Here is a 19,838-nt window from a genome sequence, read left to right as displayed (position 1 = left end):
TTCACATCCGGAGGTTTTCTTCCTGTTAAAGGGGAGTTTTTTCCTTCCCACTGTCGCCGCCTGCAGCTCAGGATGGAGGATTGGATCCAAGTCATGACTCGATGCAATCAGTTGGTTTCTATTCTAGGATGTGTATGAACTGGATTGAAATGATGTGTGTGGAAAGTGTCGCTGTATAAATAAAGCTGAATTGAACCTTTCCTGTCCTCTCAGTGCTGCTGAGCCTGGGCAGCCGGAAGGCCTCGTCCTTGGGCATGACCCTGTCCTCCGTGCTGGACCAGGTGGCCAAACTGCCCATCCCTCAAACCAAGGAGCAGGAGGAGGACGACGTGTTTTCTCTCGGTCGGAGCTGCGCCGACCTGATAGACTTTGTTAAACCTTTTGTCCACGAGGCGGAGCAAACGCTGCTGAGTGGCGAGACCGCAGGCGGACCCAACGGGGACACGGAGGACGAGCTGCAGACGGAACTCCTCAAGTTGTGAGAGAAAACCCTGAAAAGGTTTCTTCCAAATGCAGCTGGATGGAGCTGAAAGTGTGTTTTTTCTGTCCTGCAGCTGCATGAAGAGTCTGAGTCACCCGCTGCTGGAGGTTCAGCTCCGAGATGCCGACACGCTGCCGCTGTCTCCACTCAGGACGTTTGCCACAGAGATCCTGGTCAGGAAAACTCCTTCACAGCCACGTTTCTCATCACAATGTAAACCCAGCTGAGTGTTCCAGATGATTCTGCAGGAAGCATTCAGTTAGCGAAACCAGTTTTCCTGTTAGATTGATCTTGTTTCCCTCCGTCGGATCACCGATAACAACCTCAGGCAGGTTCGATCTGTAGTTTGCAGCTGAGCAGGACGTCCCACAGTACGAAGACCGTCCCAGTTTGCATGCAGACTGGGTAGAAAGACGGGTGGTTAGCACCACAACTTCACAGCAAGGCCACTGGTGGGCGCTGGGAGGATGCCGGTCCCTGCTGACCCGAACCACATCGGAGTTCTTTAAAAAGGATGGATGGATGCTGGACATCCCAACAAGGCTGCTGCGTCAGCAAGGTGGAGGCGGAGTGAGTGGAATATCGGGGTTGGGAATGTTGGAGCCTTCAGGGCAGGAATTCCCGACTCCGGTCCTCCAGATCTACCATCCTGCAACTTTTAGCAACACACCTGAACGAACCTGAACGAACAAGATGAGTGGTCTCTTCTGCATGTTGTGCAGCTCTGCAGAGGCCTGACGACGAGACGTTCATTTGATTCAGCTGTGTTGGAGGTGGGATGCATCTAAAAGCAGCAGGATGGAAGATCTGGAGGACCGGACCCCTGCTTCAGTGTGTCCTCCGCTCAACCTGCCCAGTTTCCTGCTGTGGTGTAAAGCAGGAAGCGTTCCTCCAAATCCTGGTCCAGAAGCGATTCAGGAACCTCCAGGTTCAGTAGCGGAGATGTTGGCGTGATCAGATCAAATCAAAGATACTTTATTTATTTAGGGAAATTCAAGGTTCAAGCCAGCTCGTCCAAGGTCAGTCATACAGACATTTACATTTGACAAGTTTACAGAACAGAACTGAAACTTCGGCCCTGCAGCCAGTTTTTAGCGGCGCTGCTTTTATAAATGAGGAAAAGTTGACATGAGGAAGGATGGGTGGGTGTTGGAAAAAATAAAGTATCTCTACACTTCACCTAAAGGGGGAAGGATAAAGATGCAACACAAAAACACACCTCTAAGCATCAGCAGGTTAACATGAAACTGCAACTGATGGGAGAATTATTATTATTAATAATTATTATTAAAATTAAATGAATTTATTAATTTTTTATAAATAATTAAATTAATTAAAATTATTATTAAAATAATTACTGTTATCATTATTATTATTATTATTATTATTATTATTATTAAATGATTGAATTTCCCTTTGGGGATTAATAAAATATTTTTCATTTCATCATTACAGCTTAATTAATTATTAAAATTATTATTATTAAAATAATAAATAATAATTATCATTATTAAATTATTGAATTTCCCTTTGGGGATTAATAAAGTATTTTACATTTAATTTCATTTTAATATTCTGTTCAGCCTGGTTCATGTTTAGAAACTTAAGCAGAATATTCTGGAACTGTGGAAAAAAGTTTTTAATGGGAAAATATGTATTTAATGTTATTATTACTATTAATGTAGTATTGTCATTCAGTTGTAAAAATGAACAACAGCAGCAGAACAAACTGGCGTGTTTACAGCATCAGACGTGGTGGTAATGGTCAGTGTGTGTGTGTGTGTGTGTGTGTGTGTGTGTGTGTGTGTGTGTGTGTGTGTGTGTGTGTGTGTGTGTGTGTGTGTGTGTGTGTGTGTGTGTGTGTGTGTGTGTGTGTGTGTGTGTGTGTGTTGCAGAACATCCTTGGCGCCATCGGACAGTCCCTCTCTGGCCTCATGTTCCAGCCTGTGATGAAGAGGAAGCAGGTTCTGGGCTTCCTGGAGGAGGAGGTGCGTTACCCTAAAAACTCCATGGCCAGCTTGGCTTACCTGGTGTTTGTGCATCACCTGGCCGCTGACACCTTCCCCAGTGTTTTCAGGTAAGCCTCTCTGATTGGTGGGATTTAAAGTGAGGTAAGCCCCTCCCCCTCACTTGCTGTGTGTCCTCTCCACAGCTCCGTGTTCTGCCTTCGGTGTAACATGGAGCACGTCTCCCTCCTCCTGTCCAGGTAACCTGATTTACACAGAGGACGTACAACTATTCACAGCTCTGTTCAAATCCAAGCTTTTGTTTGTTAAAGTAAACAAAAATAAATCAATCATGAATCAAATCAGTTAAAAAGTGCATTTAGTTTTTACTCAGGTTGTTTGTCTGATATTAAATTTGCAGAGTAGTAAGAGATCATGAAGGGGGCAAATACTTTCCCACAGCAGGGTATGTGAAGTCTTCTAAAGATTCTGCGTGGAGAAGGTGTTGCAGGAAACGTCTGAGAGCAACCTGTCAGACGGGGGTCAGAGGAGTCCTGGGACTGTTCTGTCAGAACGTCTTATCAGTCAGATGAACTCATCTTTGAGCCGTAATGTTGCTGAACTCTGAGCAAACCCGGATCATTCACTTCCTCACGCCTGTTGTTTAGAACGCGTGTTTCCATAGGTGGACACCCAGAAGTATTAACATGTCATGTGTTGTGGATTTTTATTGAAGCTGTTTTTTTTTTGTTTTTGTTTTTGTTTTTTTTTTGCTTGTTTTCTGTCAGAACTGAAGACTATAAAGTTCAGAAAGGACTGGTAAGTCAAAGTAACACACACATCTGCTGAAGAGGCTGTGCAACCACAAGGCTGCGGGGTCCAGGCTGCGGGGTCCAGGCTGCAGGGTCAGGGCTGCGGGGTCCAGGCTGCGGGGTCCAGGCTGCGGGGTCCAGGCTGCGGGGTCAGGGCTGCGGGGTCCAGGCTGCAGGTCCAGGCTGCAGGGTCAGGCTTCGGGGTATAAGCTGCGGGGTCCAGGCTGCAGGTTTAAGCTGCGGGGTCCAGGCTGCAGGGTCAGGCTTCGGGGTATAAGCTGCGGGGTCAGGCTTCGGGGTATAAGCTGCGGGGTCCAGGCTGCAGGTTTAAGCTGCGGGGTCCAGGCTGCAGGTTTAAGCTGCGGGGTCCAGGCTGCAGGTCCAGGCTGCGGGGTCCAGGCTGCGGGGTCCAGGCTGCGGGGTCCAGGCTGCAGGTCCAGGCTGCGGGGTCCAGGCTGCGGGGTTCAGGCTTCGGGGTCCAGGCTTCGGGGTCCAGGCTTCGGGGTCCAGGCTTCGGGGTCCAGGCTGCAGGTCCAGGCTGCAGGTCCAGGCTGCAGGTCCAGGCTGCAGGTCCAGGCTGCAGGTCCAGGCTGCGGGGTCCAGGCTGCAGGTCCAGGCTGCAGGTCCAGGCTGCGGGGTCCAGGCTGCGGGGTCCAGGCTGCGGGTCTAGGCTGCGGGGTCTAGGCTGCGGGGTCCAGGCTGCAGGTCTAGGCTGCGGGGTCTAGGCTGCAGGTCCAGGCTGCAGGTCCAGGCTGCAGGTCCAGGCTGCGGGGTCTAGGCTGCAGGTCTAGGCTGCGGGGTCTAGGCTGCAGGTCCAGGCTGCAGGTCTAGGCTGCGGGGTCCAGGCTGCGGGGTCCAGGCTGCGGGGTCTAGGCTGCGGGGTCCAGGCTGCGGGGTCCAGGCTGCGGGGTCTAGGCTGCGGGGTCTAGGCTGCGGGGTCTAGGCTGCGGGGTCCAGGCTGCAGGTTTAAGCTGCGGGGTCCAGGCTGCGGGGTCCAGGCTGCGGGGTCCAGGCTGCGGGGTCCAGGCTGCGGGGTCCAGGCTGCGGGGTCCAGGCTGCAGGTCTAGGCTGCGGGGTCCAGGCTGCAGGTCTAGGCTGCAGGTCTAGGCTGCGGGGTCCAGGCTGCGGGGTCCAGGCTGCGGGGTCCAGGCTGCGGGGTCCAGGCTGCGGGGTCCAGGCTGCAGGTCCAGGCTGCGGGGTCCAGGCTGCAGGTTTAAGCTGCGGGGTCCAGGCTGCAGGTCCAGGCTGCGGGGTCTAGGCTGCGGGGTCCAGGCTGCAGGTCTAGGCTGCGGGGTCTAGGCTGCGGGGTCCAGGCTGCAGGTCTAGGCTGCGGGGTCCAGGCTGCAGGTCTAGGCTGCAGGTCTAGGCTGCGGGGTCCAGGCTGCAGGTCCAGGCTGCGGGGTCCAGGCTGCGGGGTCCAGGCTGCGGGGTCCAGGCTGCGGGGTCCAGGCTGCAGGTCCAGGCTGCGGGGTCCAGGCTGCAGGTTTAAGCTGCGGGGTCCAGGCTGCAGGTCCAGGCTGCGGGGTCTAGGCTGCGGGGTCTAGGCTGCGGGGTCCAGGCTGCAGGTCTAGGCTGCGGGGTCTAGGCTGCGGGGTCTAGGCTGCGGGGTCCAGGCTGCAGGTCTAGGCTGCGGGGTCCAGGCTGCGGGGTCCAGGCTGCAGGTTTAAGCTGCGGGGTCCAGTCTGCGGGGTCTAGGCTGCGGGGTCCAGTCTGCGGGGTCTAGGCTGCGGGGTCCAGGCTGCAGGGTCCAGGCTGCGGGGTCCAGGCTGCGGGGTCCAGGCTGCAGGTTTAAGCTGCGGGGTCCAGGCTGCAGGTCCAGGCTGCGGGGTCCAGGCTGCAGGTTTAAGCTGCGGGGTCTAGGCTGCGGGGTCCAGGCTGCAGGTCCAGGCTGCAGGTCCAGGCTGCGGGGTCCAGGCTGCAGGTTTAAGCTGCGGGGTCTAGGCTGCGGGGTCCAGGCTGCAGGTCCAGGCTGCGGGGTCCAGGCTGCGGGGTCCAGGCTGCAGGGTCCAGTCTGCGGGGTCCAGGCTGCGGGGTCCAGGCTGCGGGGTCCAGGCTGCAGGGTCCAGGCTGCAGGTCCAGGCTGCAGTGTGACTTCTGGCCGCTGACGAAGACTTCCAGCCTCTCCTCCTTCAGCAACTCGCTGCCTTACTGGAAGCCTGCAAAGTCTCGAGCCTGAAGAAGCGACTGTTGATTCTTTGTTGCATCTTAAGTGTTTTGTTGTGAGGTTTTCCTTCGTGTGTGTCGTGTGGAATGCGGCTCGGCTGGACTGAGATGACCATACAGGATTCCTACGAGCCACGTAGAAGATAGAAACGATGAATTTGCAGCGAGAAGCTCATCACAGATGAGCATCGTAGCAGCTGCTATTGTTGCAAAATCTTGCATGTGTGTCTTTTATAAAGAAGAAAATAAATATTTAGAAATATTTCCGACTTTACAGGCATGCATGTTCATGCTTTACGTTTGCTTGTGTGTGAAAATCCCAGTAAATCCTCAGACCAGCAGCCTCGTTTCATGTTTCTGGTTCTGGGCGTGTCCCTCCTGCCGTTCAGGGAGGAAGTTCTTCAGCTGTTTTCTCGGTGCGTTCTGGGTAGCTGAATGGCATCCTGACAGTTTGGCAGCTTGTATACCTCAGGATTCATCCATCTGCCTCTGTCAGCACCCACATCACCAGTAAACACTGGTTCCACTGGCAGCCTCCATCCAGACACAACAGTTTTGTGGTTTGCATCTCGAGGCAAACTCATCGTATCAGCGTCTCTTTAGTGTGACCGCCTCCTTCAGACTCTTCGTTTCTACTGTTGGGACTTTAGTTTCTCTGATCTGCATCTTTTTAAACATCTCCAGTCCATCTTCGCTCTGTTTCTCCATCACCAGGAGCTGTATGAGAGGAGTCTGGTGCGGGTGGATGACGGCAGTCTGCCGGCAGCTTTGCTGGAGATTAAAACCTTCCTCACTGTTCCTCAGGTCAGTTCCTCTCCAGCTCAGTCCGACCTCTGCTTCCAGGCTGTTTGTTCATGTCAGCGTCTGTTTTCAGAACTTGGTAAAGGTCATGACGATGTGTCCCAGGCATGATTTGGTGAGTCGTGGCACAATGACAACACTTTGTACGTTTACTGAAGTGTGTTTACAGATTTATTTCTTCTGTCCTCAGAGGACAAAAGGACTGAAGGTGTTCCAGATAAGCATCGATAAATTTGACACTGAAGCCAAGTACCAGTTTTTCCAGTAAGCCCCTCCTTGTAATGGAACCATTAGACGTGTGTCTCGTCCCCCTCATGGCTGCAAGTTGTGTCTTCTGGTCTCAGGTTCATGCTCAGGACCAGTAACCACTCAGGAGTGGAAGGCTACATCATTAAAAACATCAAGACGCAGATTGACTTTGCTCTGCAGGTACGACAGCACATTAAGCTTCATGGTGCAGGGACTGGAGTTTAACTGGAGTTGCTGTTCCGTCTGGTTTCCAGCCAGGTAATGGTAACACGTGGTTTGAGGGGGTCCACCTGCTGCCTCTGCTGCGGAAGGTCTTCAGTCTTCCCAATGGTCCAGAGACCGACCTCCTGCAGAACCTGGACAGGTTGGTTTAGCCGTGATCTGAGAGGTTTGAACGTCTCTTCACCAGAACACAAGACTGGACGCAACCAATAAGACCAGACACAACTGGACACAACCAGTAAGACCAGACACAACCAATAAGACCAGACACAACTGGACACAACCAGTAAGACCAGACACAACCAATAAGACCAGACACAACCGGACACAACCAATAAGACCAGACACAACCGGACACAACCAGTAAGACCAGACACAACCAGTAAGACCAGACACAACCAGTAAGACCAGACACAACTGGACACAACCAGTAAGACCAGACACAACCAATAAGACCAGACACAACCGGACACAACCAGTAAGACCAGACACAACCAGTAAGACCAGACACAACCAATAAGACCAGACACAACTGGACACAACCAGTAAGACCAGACACAACCAGTAAGACCAGACACAACCAATAAGACCAGACACAACTGGACACAACCAGTAAGACCAGACACAACCAGTAAGACCAGACACAACCAGTAAGACCAGACACAACCAATAAGACCAGACACAACCAGTAAGACCAGACACAACCAGTAAGACCAGACACAACCAATAAGACCAGACACAACTGGACACAACCAGTAAGACCAGACACAACCAGTAAGACCAGACACAACCATTAAGACCAGACACAACCAATAAGACCAGACACAACTGGACACAACCAGTAAGACCAGACACAACCAGTAAGACCAGACACAACTGGACACAACCAGTAAGACCAGACACAACTGGACACAACCAGTAAGACCAGACACAACTGGACACAACCAGTAAGACCAGACACAACTGGACACAACCAGTAAGACCAGACACAACTGGACACAACCAATAAGACCAGACACAACTGGACACAACCAATAAGACCAGACACAACTGGACACAACCAGTAAGACCAGACACAACCAGTAAGACCAGACACAACTGGACACAACCAGTAAGACCAGACACAACCAGTAAGACCAGACACAACCAATAAGACCAGACACAACCAATAAGACCAGACACAGCTGGACACAACCAATAAGACCAGACACAACCAATAAGACCAGACACAACCAGTAAGACCAGACACAACCAATAAGACCAGACACAACCAGTAAGACCAGACACAACCAATAAGACCAGACACAACCAGACACAACCAATAAGACCAGACACAACTGGACACAACCAGTAAGACCAGACACAACTGGACACAACCAGTAAGACCAGACACAACCAGTAAGACCAGACACAACTGGACACAACCAGTAAGACCAGACACAACCATTAAGACCAGACACAACTGGACACAACCAGTAAGACCAGACACAACCAGTAAGACCAGACACAACTGGACACAACCAGTAAGACTTGAACTGGAAGAACAGCTGTTGCTCCTGTAATGTAGTGGACCATGAACTCTCTGGATACCAAAGTATTCTGGAGTCAGATGTTAGACAGCTACAGCTTGTCAGAACGTGTCCCACGCAGCAGGACCCGGATCCGAACGCAGCAGGACCCGGCTCCGAACGCAGCAGGAGATCTGCACCAGAATGTGGACCTGATCCAGTCCAGTATGATTTAAAGGCTATGGTGGGATGTATCGCAGACCTGGAAGAACTGAAGCAACGGCTGTGAAAATGATGAGACGGATGTTTTTGAAGGTTTTTCTACGAGCTCGTGGGATGGGTTTCGCTTTTTACGCACCTCTTCTGCGTTTTCACTCCGCTTTGTTTCTGATTGAACCTAAAGACACGATGTCATGATGTATAAAACGTCAGGAGTTCACGTCCGCGCTGTAGGTATCCGTCAACATCATGTCTGAAATAAACGTGGTGTTTGGTTCCCTACAGAGTCATGGAGGCCCTGAACCTGCTGCGTTACCTGGTCATCAGAGACAAAGTGACAGAGAACCAGGTGAGTGCAGACTGGAAACAGTCTCATGATGAAGGTGACGGTCATCATGCTCATGTCTGTCCTCTGCCGTCCACCTTGCAGACGGGTATCTGGACAGAGCTGTATAAGGTAGAAGATACATTCATGAAGCCTCTACGTGTTGGGCTGAACATGTCAAGAGCTCATTATGAGATGGAGCTGAACAACACCAAGGAGAGCAAGAAGGACAAGAGCAAAGGTCAGATCAGTGTTTCTTCTGATGAAGACGTGCTTCTGTTTTAGTTTTTAGTTTTTTGTTGGCGACAACCTTCATAAATGTTAGCAAAAAAAAAGAGACAGAGTAAAAGGAAAAAGAAAAAGACGGAATAAGCTTAACTTGTACAAATCATCAGATAACACCAGTTATAACCACTAAAACATAGTTGGTTGTCAGATTTTTCAAATAACCATATTTATAGAAACGATTCTCATTGATCTCATGGTAGAAATTAAAGGTCCAGTGTATAAGAATTACTGACGTCTAGTGGTGAAGAAAGGAATAGCATTGATTAACCATACCACACCCACTTGTGAATGTACGACGGCTGTCGTCCTGCTGGGATAATGTAAACATGGCTATATGTAGTTATCTCAATGTTTTATAGGTAAGGGATAATGTCAGACATTATCAGAAACAAATGGACGGCGTGGAGGCGTGAACCGTCCAACGCAAAGCTTCTGGGCTGTCCATTAATATTTGATAATGGACACCTTGTTGGGCATTATCATGCTTATACCACTATACAAGCGGTCCTCAGTATACAAACAAGTTCCGTTCCTACTGCTGCGACGTAACCCAAAATTTCGCTTAAGTCTGATTTTTATCTGTAAATACCCCATATTGCACCCTTGATCACTAAATTACTGTCTAAATACACGTATTATACATCATATTAATAGAAAAACAGTACAGGGGATTAAAATATGCACTGAGGCGTCGTCTTAGCCTTTGTATCACGCGTAGTAAGAGCTTATGTGGACGCTCGTAACTTCAAAACTTGCTCTATTTTTTATTTACATTTATTTAAGGAGTGTTGTAAAGTCGAAATGACATCAAGTCAAGAACCGCATAACCCGAGGACCGCCTGGAAATCAGTTAATATGTAAATTTTGGTTTTTACCGTCAGAATCTGAAGTTTTTTCACAAGAAGTCTGAGTGGATTATTTAATATGTTATTGCTGGTGTTGCCAAGGTAACCAGCTCTGGTCACAGAGAGCTCTTCATCCGGCCTGAAGTGAGGTGATGATTAACGTGACGTTACGTGATATAAAAGCATGATTTCAGAAGATGGGTTCACCTCTTACCGCTTGTGTGAGTCCAGAGGATGATATGAAATTTTATTTCAAAGAATCAAAGTCCACACATAGTTTCCTAAATCATTTTCATTGCAGAGAATATTATCCAGCATTTATTCTGATCATTGTATCAATCAAGTAAGTTGATCCTAAATCGTTTTTCTAAACAATATCCAGCATTCACTCCGAGGTCAACGAGGCACAACGACAGGAGATGAAGTAACGTTCTTATTGATCGTGAAATTTAACAGATACCAGCAATGCCATGATGGTGGCATTTAAAGATGTAGATGTAACGGTTGTGGATGCTGACTGCAGACTGAATCTGCTGTCGATCCAGAGGGGCTAGCATGTTCTGATTTGGTGTTGCCACGGTTACCAACAAGCTTCTGAGTCAGCACAATAATTTAGACCAATCAGCTATCAGCAATCGTAACTTTTTTTTTTTTTGTGGTGTCCAACAACACTTTTTATTAGACGCTCTGCAGCCAATCAGACTCAAGTATTCACTAAGACCGTGGCATAACGGGACCCAACAGCTTTCCATGTCACACCCTTTATTTCTTCATCAACTGGTTCCCAGTCCCTCTGGTCGTCTAGTACCACAACTAACCTCCCATATATAGTTTAAGGCGTAAGGCGTAAGCAAAATGTTTTTACTGACAGCTGATACGTTTTCTACAGAGTCTGTTCTGACTGTGTCTGTCGGCGATGAGAAGCTGCCAAACATGACATCCGAGTCCCAGATTCAGGTCAGATACTGCTTGTTTGCATTATTTTTTTGGATTCATATGAAGTGTAACCTGACCTGACTGAGTTTCATTGGCTGCTTTTAGGCTCTGTACTCAGCCCTCCACACGTTTGACATGATTGAGAGCGTGTTGGTGAGGATAGAAGAGCTCATCCAGGTGAAAGACGATCTGTAAACTGCAAGAGACCCAAACAACCCTCCCTATCTGTCCTTTCAGAGGGCGAAATATACCTTTTGACTTGTTTAGCATTTTAATTATTTGCAGGTCAATCTTGGTGCAAGTATGTCATGCTTGTGTGTGTGCGTGTGTGTGAGGGCGAGAGAGAATGTGTTTTTCAGGTTTATAAAATTCAGGAAAGATGTAAATGTTGCACATTGTCTGTAAAACAGTCTGTAATAAATGCTCCAACTTTTGTAGACCAGTTAAAGTTACTTTCTGTGGGGTTTTTTGGGTTTTTTTTTTTTTTAAATAAGAAGTTTACATCTGGTTTGTGGTACAACACCCCCCCCCCTCGTGACAAAGAAGTCGGGATGTTGTCTCAAATGAAAAAATATAAGACCGCTCTATGATCACTTAGATAACACAATCATTGTAGCAGGGGACTTAAATGTTATTCTTGACAAATACAGTTCATCAGGGAAGTATCGAGGTTGGAAATCAGCTGAAACGGTTAAACAGTACATGAAGGATTTTGGTCTTTGCGATGCATGGTGTTCTCATCACCCGACACTGAGAGAATACACTTTCTTCTCTTCAGTTCACCATACCTATTCTAGACTAGATTACTTCCTAATCAGCAGTTCACTCATGAGTGACATATCAGAGATAAAGATCCATCCCATAATCATCAGTGATCATGCACCTGTATCATTAACCCTTAGAAGTAAAAACTGTAAGCCAGCCACTAGAAACTGGAGATTTAATACATCTTTACTTAAAGATCCTGAGTTCATCAATTACTTTAAAAGAGAATGGTCCTCATATCTAGAAAACAATAACAGACCAGAAACTTCAGCGTGTGTTCTGTGGGAAGCAGGAAAAGCAGTAATGAGAGGGAAAATAATATCCTTCTCTTCCCATAAGAAAAAGAAGGAAACTTTGAGAACATCAGAATTAGAACTCAGAATTAAATCACTAGAGGAAGCTTACCATGTCTCCCCAGAAGAACACACACTGAATGATATTAGAAAAGCCAAATTAGAACTTAATGAAATAATAGATAAAAGAACACAATTCATGGTGCAAAGACTTCGATTGGACAATTTTGAACATGGTAACAAATCTGGAAAGTTCCTGGCTAACCAACTAAAGGCAAATAAGGAGAAAACAACAATTTCCTCTATAAAAGATTCAGAAGGAAATATCAGCCATGATCCTGACATGATAAACAATACTTTCAAAGAATTTTACAAAGCATTATATTCATCACAAATAAATCCAAAAGATGAGAATATTAACCAATTTCTTAGCAGCATCAATCTTCCTAAAATAAATCAGGAAAATAAAATGGCTCTAGATTCACCTATTTCAGTTCATGAGCTCCATGAAGCTCTCCACCGTATGCCAAATAATAAAGCACCAGGTCCAGATGGTTATCCAGCTGAATTCTACAAAGAATTCTGGACCACACTGGCTCCAACCTTTTACAGCATGGTATTAGAAATAAAGGAAAAGCAAAAAATACCCTCCAATATGAACTTGGCAAATATTTCAGTCCTATTAAAACCAGGAAAGGACCCTACACTCCCATCCAGTTATCGTCCAATTTCATTAATAAACGTAGATCTCAAAATAATCAGCAAAGCTCTAGCCAGAAGGATAGAGAAAATAACCCCTTCCATTATTCACCCTGATCAAACAGGCTTTATAAAAGGTAGACATTCCTACACTAACATGCGCAGATTAATTAACATAATAGATTATTCAACTCTACACAATCTGAAGTCCACAGTTATATCTTTAGATGCAGAAAAAGCATTTGACCGTGTAAACTGGAAACTTTTATTTGCAACTTTAAAAGAATTTGGGTTTGGGTCATCATTTATTGACTGGATAAAAATATTATACAACAACCCAAATGCATGTGTGAAGACTAATGACAAAACTTCTCCAAACTTCTGCTTACAGAGAGGCACCAGACAGGGCTGCCCACTTTCTCCATCACTCTTTGCCATTTTTATTGAACCTCTGGCAGCTGCCATAAGACAAAACCCAGAAATCAAAGGAATTCAAGCTAAAAATATTGAACATAAAATTAGTCTTTACGCAGATGACATTTTACTTTTCCTTAACAACTCACAAACAACACTTTCTCAAACAATCACACTAATTAATACATTCTCTTCAATATCAGACTATTCTATTAACTGGTTAAAGACTACAGCAATGCCCATTAACTGTGACTTTAAAAACATATCTAACACCACTATACAGTCAGGAAATATTAGTTATTTAGGTATAATAATCTCTCCCAGACTAACCGAACTAATAAAGTTAAATCATGATCAGCTAATAAAAACAGTAGAGGATGACCTCTCAAGGTGGAACCGCTTGCCCATATCACTTATGGGGAGGGTTTCCACTGTTAAAATGATGGTTTTACCAAAAGTTAATTACCTTTTCTCAATGGTTCCCATCAGACCATCCTCCACTTGGTTTAAATCACTAGACTCCCACATATCCAGATTTCTCTGGAAAAACAAGCCATCCCGCATTAGTCTAAAAACTTTACAACAGACCAAAGACAGAGGTGGGTTGGACCTGCCAAATTTTAATCAATATTTCTTATGTAATAGGCTGCAATGCATCTCCAAGTGGCTTAATCCAAGTTCTTTGGATGAGCCATGGCTGGATGTTGAGCAAGCATTGTGTGAGGATTTAGTCATCTCTGATTTACCATTCATCAGCTCAACTGTCAAGTCATATAAGTGTTTTAAAAGCATTAACATCAGCTCCAGTTTAACGGCTTGGTGGGAATTCCTGAAAGTAACCAAGTCTGCGCTTATTCCATGTAAGCTCACACCCATCTGGAACAATCCTGACTTCCTGCAAAACAAAAAGATGATAAACTTCCCTCGGTGGAAGAATAAAGGAGTAAAGCAGTTAGAACATATAGTAGAAAATGGAAACTTTCTGCCATTTGATGCAATTTCTTCACGGTATGAATTCAGCAGCACCAAATTCTTAGAATACCACCAACTTAAATCTATCATAAGTAAGAAATACACCACTGATCAACTAAACTTACAGTTACCTATAAGGGTTGCAGAATTCCTAAATCTTAAGGCCCCGAAGCTACTATCCAAAATATACAGATTACTATTGAAGCTAGAAGATTCCATCTCTCTCCCAACTTCTAAATGGGAAGCAGACTTATCCAGCAACTTCAATCAAAATGAATGGTCACAAATCTGCTTAAACACATTCAAAATGACTAAGAATTCAAGCATGCAATTAATACAATTCAAAATTCTACACAGAACTCATTATACGGGACACAGGATGTTCAGGATGGGTCTGTTACACTCACATATCTGTTCACACTGTACTGACAACATGATTGACAGCTACTACCATGCCTTATGGTCTTGTCCACCTGTCCAGAGATTCTGGCTCCAGGTATGTAAAGATCTGTCAGACTGGTTTAAATGTAATATCCCTGCAAACCCCAAATTGTGCCTATTGAGTCACTTAGGTGAAAATAACAGGGTTTAATTTAGCAAAACCAATCCTCAGCAGCCTGTGCATTGCAAAGAAAACTATCCTTGTGAACTGGAAAAGCAAACAGAATCTGTGTATCCAGCAGTTTAGAAATCTGTTATTAGATTACATCAGCATGGAAATGATGTCTGCCTCCTCAAAGGATCAGTCAGTTGAATTTCACTCTCTCTGGTCTCCTGTGATCAACTCCATCACTTAGTGTAGGGGGGAGAGTGTGACCTCATCCTGCTTGGGGCTAGGGAGTGGCTGGGTGGCTCAGGTGGCTATGGGTCTGGGGTGGACCCCTGGACGGGGATCTTGGCTGCTTCATTACTGGGGGGGCTAGGTTTCCAGACCTGGCGGGAGGCCTTGGGTTGATCAATGGTTGGAGTTGCCTTTTGGCGGTGGGGCGAGGTCGCTGGCGGGGGCTGGATCGGCGGGTATTGGCTCCGTGATGGGTGGCCGTGCCGCTGTGGGGTGGGCGGGGTGCGGGTCCTGGGCTCCGGTGCCCGGGGCTGTCCCCTGCTTCTCGGGGATGGGGGGTTGGCCCTGCCGTGGGGGGGTTGGGCTGACCTGGACCTGCCGCTGCAGTGGGGGCGGGTCCGTGCCCTGGTGCCCGGCAGAGGGACCCGGGCCCAAGATAGTTCAGGATGGGGGGTGCCTGTGTATATATGGGGTGTGTATGGAGGAGTGTGGTGGTACATGAATGTATGGGGGGTAGGGGTGCGTGTATGTGGGAGTGTGTTGAGGCATGTATGTGTGGGGGTGTATGTATGAGGGAGTGCGGTGGTGTATATGCGGGGTGTGTATAGAGGATTGTAGCGGTACATGAAGGTATAGGGGGTGAGGGGTGTGTGTATGCGGGAGTGTGTGAGGGGTGTTGGGGTGGAGGTTTAGGGGACTGTGATAGTACATGAGTGTGTGGGGTGTAGGAGGTGTGGGGTGGTTTATATGTGGGGGGTTTATGGGGAGTGTAGTGGAGCATGAGTTTGTGGGGGGTAGGGTTGTGTGTAAGGGGGAGTGTGTTAGGGCATGTAGGTGTGGGGGTGGAGGTTTTGGGGCGTGTGATACATGATTGTGTGGGGGGTTGGGGTTGTGAATGAGGGAGTGGGTGTGTATGGGAAGGGGTAAGGGCTTGTGTGTGGATAATCTGGTGTTAAATGCATGGGAGATAGGGGTGTGTATATAGAGGAGTATTGAGATGCATGTGTATGGGGGTAGTGGCCCATGTGTAGGGGGGAGTGGGGGGTGCATGTGTATGTAGGTGTATAGGGGGGTGAAGGGTCATGATTATGAAGGGGGTAGGACTTCAGTGAGAGAAGTGGGGAGTTGTGGTGGTTTGTTCTAGGGTAGGTAGAATGAGAAGGGGTGTTTTGTGATGGGCAGGGAGGTGAGTGGGATGTAGGGTTTTGGAGGTGGACTAATCTTTTGGCCGTGTATCTGTTAGAATGGGTGTGTATGTGTATAGATGTATGTGTGGGTCTGTAGGTGTGTGTGTGTGTGTGTAGATGTGTGTGTATACCAGGCTGATGGTGAGGGGGTGTGAATGTGTTGGTGTGTAAAGGAGAAGGGAATGCAACGTGTCTCTGGGTGGGGGCGTCTCCTAGGGGTGTGGGGGCGGTGGGCCCTTGGTCTGTCTCCCCCCCCCCACTTTTGCATGTGGTTCGTTGGTGCCTTCTGGGGCCGGTGGCGGCTCCTTTATTGGGGTTGCTGAGGGCCCTGGTTGTTGGGGCAGCTGCCCTTGGCCTGTCCTGGCCTTCGGGGGCCCCGGGAATGGGGGACGTGCCTCGTGCCGCAGGTGGCTCATCTTCTTGAGGGAGGCGCGCTTCCCTCGGGACCTAAATCCCCGGACTCCCCTCCTTCCCTTCTTCCACCACACACAGGCAGGGCGTTGGGAGGTGGACACGTTGATCTGGATGGTGAGAGAGGCCATCAAGGTGGTTTCGATCGCTGCATCCAGCATCGGTTCACCTCCCAGTTTTAATTACACTTAGTCAACATAACACAAAAAACACACACTGACAACACATGGACATATTTTGGGGGGCGGGCCATGCAGTGTGCGGTGGGCGGGGCTGCTTTGGTGGTCCCGCTCCCAACATGATGTGGTTACTTCTTCCCAATTTTAATTGCAAACAACACACACTTCACAATCATTCATAAGCTGGGAGGGAGGGGGTGACAATGGGGTCCTGCCACGCCCCTATTTCTGGGGCTGTGCCGGAGGAGTTTGGGCGGGGGAGTGGTGCTGTTCAGGGGGCCTGGGTCTGGGCTGGCCTGGCGGGGGTGGGACTGCTGCTGGCCCTGGGTGGTGCTGGATCGGCTGCATGTGTGGAGTGGTGGGGGGGCATTGACAGGGGTGGGGGGTAGTTGTGGGGCCCTGATCAGGGCCCTCCTATCCCCTGCTCCCCCGGGGGTATCTCACAGGGGACACGTTGGGAAAGAAAGGTGAGGGCGTGCATGAGCCAATGGATGAAGTGGTGACTGAATGTTAGGGTAGGGGGGGGGTGGGGGGATCAGGGTGAAAGAATTTAGGAAAGTGGATGGCCGCTGGGATAGGAGGAAGGGGGGGTGTATGCAGATGGGTGGGGGTGCGTATGTGGGGTTATGTTGGTGGTACAGGGAAGTGATGGGGTGGGTGTACAATGAGGACTGTGAATGTGGATAGAGGGGTGTAGGGAGGTGTGTGTGTGTGTGTGTAGAGTGGGGTATGCGTGTATGGAAGAATGGGTGATTATAGAGGGAGCAGGGATGTGTGTGTGAGGGGGTGTGTGTGTATAAAGAACAGGGGTAGGAGAGTGTGAGTTTGAGCGTGTGTAAGAGAATGGGTGTATAGGGTGTGTTTAAGGAGGAAGTGTGGATGCGTGTGGGTGTGGGTGGGGGTAGGTGGGTGGGTGCATGTGTGTGTGTGTGTGTGTGTGTGTGTGTGTGTGTGTGTGTGTGTGTGTGTGTGTGTGTGCACATGTGTGTGCGTGTGTGCGTATGTGTGTGTGTTTGTGTGCGTGGGTGCGTGGAGGGTCTTGGTGCTCGGGGAGCGCTGCTGGTGCGCTGGGGTGCGGCCTGGCTGCCGCTCGGTGGCGGTCTGGGGATCCCGGCCCTCCGTCGGTGTGGGCTGGGCCCTCTGCCTGCGGGGGTGGGGGGTTGCTTCTGGGCTCTTGGGGCCGTGGGGCCTGCGCTCTGTCTGCCCTGGGGGGCCGGTGCCCGGCGGGGCCGGTCCTCGCTGGTCCGGGCCTGCTGGGGCCTGTTCCCCCTGACTGCGGGGGACTCTGGCTGGGACCCCCCTCTGCCTCCTCCTGGGTCGGTGCATGGCTGGCTCCGGGGTGGGGCGGTTGGGGTCTGCGCCTGGGGATGGCTGCCGATGGCCCTGGTCTCGGGGGTCCTCCTGGCGTGCCTCTTGCCTTTGTGTGGGAAGGGTCACACTGGCATGATCACCTTTTCCGGAACACGTTCCACTCTGCATGTTCTGCATGTGACACAGTCACCGAGTCGTCACGCAGTTTTATTCACTAACAGCAGCTGGTTTTCTCATTTCTGTTTGTTTCTCATTTATATTTCACTTTTTAGATTCATAGTTTAGTTACTATGATCTAAAGTTGGCTTGTATGTGTATGTATATGTGTTAATACTGGCAAGTGCGTATATGTTTGTACGTATGTATGTGTGTGTATGTGTGTGCATAGAGGTGTGTGTGTAAATGTATGTATGTGTATATGTATATGTGTACATATGTATATATATTTGTGTATATATATATATATATATTATGTGTGTATACGTGTGTGTATACGTGTGTGTATATGTATGTGTATGTATGCATGTGTATGTGTGTGTATATGTATGTGTATGTATGCGTGTGTATGTGTGTGTATATGTATGTGTGTGCCTGTATGTGTGTATGTATACATCTGTAGGTTGTTTTCTTTCTTTTTGTTTTTGGGTTATTTTTTAGTTGTTGTTTTTTTCTCTCCCTTTTCTCTCCCTTTATCTCTTTCCCTTTTCTTATGAGGTGTTTCTTCTCCTTTCTCTTTCTGTCTTTTGTCTGTCCTCTCTGGTCCAGCAGTACAAATTCTACAATTCAAACAACAATACAAAATAAACATAGAAATAAAATAAAAATTCAGAAAGTCAAGGGGATCATTATATCTATAAAGCTTCCCTTGGCAGAGAAAATTTGCTCAGCAGAACACAGCATCCAGACCATCATTCTGCTTGCCTAAATGCTGGACAAGACAAAAAAAAAAAAAAAAAAAAAAAAGACTGCAATGATGTTTTATTTTACTATTTGACAAGTTTGTAACTTTCTGTCTGAACTTTGCTTTACATGATGCACAAACTTTCCAGTCCGGCCTTGTCTTGCTGAAATATGCAAGCTTTTTCCTAAAAACACAGAGGATTATAGGTTCAGTAGGGCTGTGACAATGATTTTGTCTCAATTCGATTCAGATTTTTTTGGGTGCTGATTAGATTTAAATTGCGATTCTCACAATTCTTCGATATTGCCGATTTTTGTAGATTAAAAACAAAAATGTATAGAACTTTTTTTGCTCGTCTTTTTTTTGCGATTTCAATTAGGAAAAAACACAGCAGCCAGATCATCATTCTGCTGCTATAATGCCTAAGAAGACAAGTTAAAAGATCAATAGAAACAATGAAAATGACAAAAATTTCATACTGGATTATTTTTATTTATTTGAAAACACAATTATTTTTTTTTAAACAAAAAAATTCTATTTTAAAATTGTGAAGCAAAAAAATACCGTTTTTTGTTTTTTTTATAATTCGATTTTCCCATCCCTATTGGACACATATCCAATATGTGTTCGAGAAACCTCAGTCTGAACAGCCGTGTTAAAAATAAAAACTTTAATAATTTTTTTTTTCTCTAAAAAAAAAAAAGGAAAAAAAAAATCAATTTTAAAATTGCGAAGCAAAAAATCCCAATATTTGATTTTTTTTATTCGCTTTTCCCACCCATATTGGACACATATCCAATATGTGTTCGAGAAACCTCAGTCTGAACAGTCGTGTTAAAACAAAATAAAAATTTGATAAAATTTCTTTTCTTTTAAAAAAAAAAAAGGAAAAAAAAATTTTTAAATTGCGAAGCAAAAAATCCCAATATTTGATTTTTTGATTCGATTTTTCCCACCCCTAGTGTTTGGTGCAGACCTGTCTCCTGAATCTACAAGCTTTGTTCATGTTCTGTGAATAAGCTTTGCAGGTTATTAAATTTTTGTCCTTCTTTACCTCAGATAGGGGAATGTTCAGTGGCCAAAACTTTAACAGATTTAAATAAGTTTTCATCTGTGATGGGTCCACGAGG

General features: G+C 47.2%; 1 protein-coding gene across 1 annotated transcript in view; it reads left to right on the top strand.

Moving 5' to 3' along the window:
* The window catches only part of glmna (glomulin, FKBP associated protein a), a 16,836-nt gene extending 5,706 nt beyond the window's left edge, over positions 1–11,130 (top strand). Inside the window, exons 6-19 of the mRNA XM_079244359.1 lie at positions 214–478; positions 555–654; positions 2,377–2,558; positions 2,634–2,687; positions 3,216–3,246; positions 6,117–6,206; positions 6,277–6,318; positions 6,394–6,467; positions 6,548–6,632; positions 6,707–6,816; positions 8,687–8,750; positions 8,832–8,967; positions 10,749–10,816; positions 10,901–11,130. Of these exons, the coding sequence (XP_079100485.1) occupies positions 214–478; positions 555–654; positions 2,377–2,558; positions 2,634–2,687; positions 3,216–3,246; positions 6,117–6,206; positions 6,277–6,318; positions 6,394–6,467; positions 6,548–6,632; positions 6,707–6,816; positions 8,687–8,750; positions 8,832–8,967; positions 10,749–10,816; positions 10,901–10,990 (1,391 nt within the window). The 3' untranslated portion in view covers positions 10,991–11,130. The remainder of the gene's footprint in view (positions 1–213; positions 479–554; positions 655–2,376; positions 2,559–2,633; positions 2,688–3,215; positions 3,247–6,116; positions 6,207–6,276; positions 6,319–6,393; positions 6,468–6,547; positions 6,633–6,706; positions 6,817–8,686; positions 8,751–8,831; positions 8,968–10,748; positions 10,817–10,900) is intronic.
* The last annotated feature ends 8,708 nt before the right edge of the window (positions 11,131–19,838 follow it).

The sequence above is a fragment of the Telmatherina bonti genome (assembly GCF_933228915.1).
Source record: "Telmatherina bonti genome assembly, chromosome: 7".
NCBI lineage: Eukaryota > Metazoa > Chordata > Actinopteri > Atheriniformes > Telmatherinidae > Telmatherina > Telmatherina bonti.
This window is presented reverse-complemented; position numbering and strand designations above follow the sequence as displayed.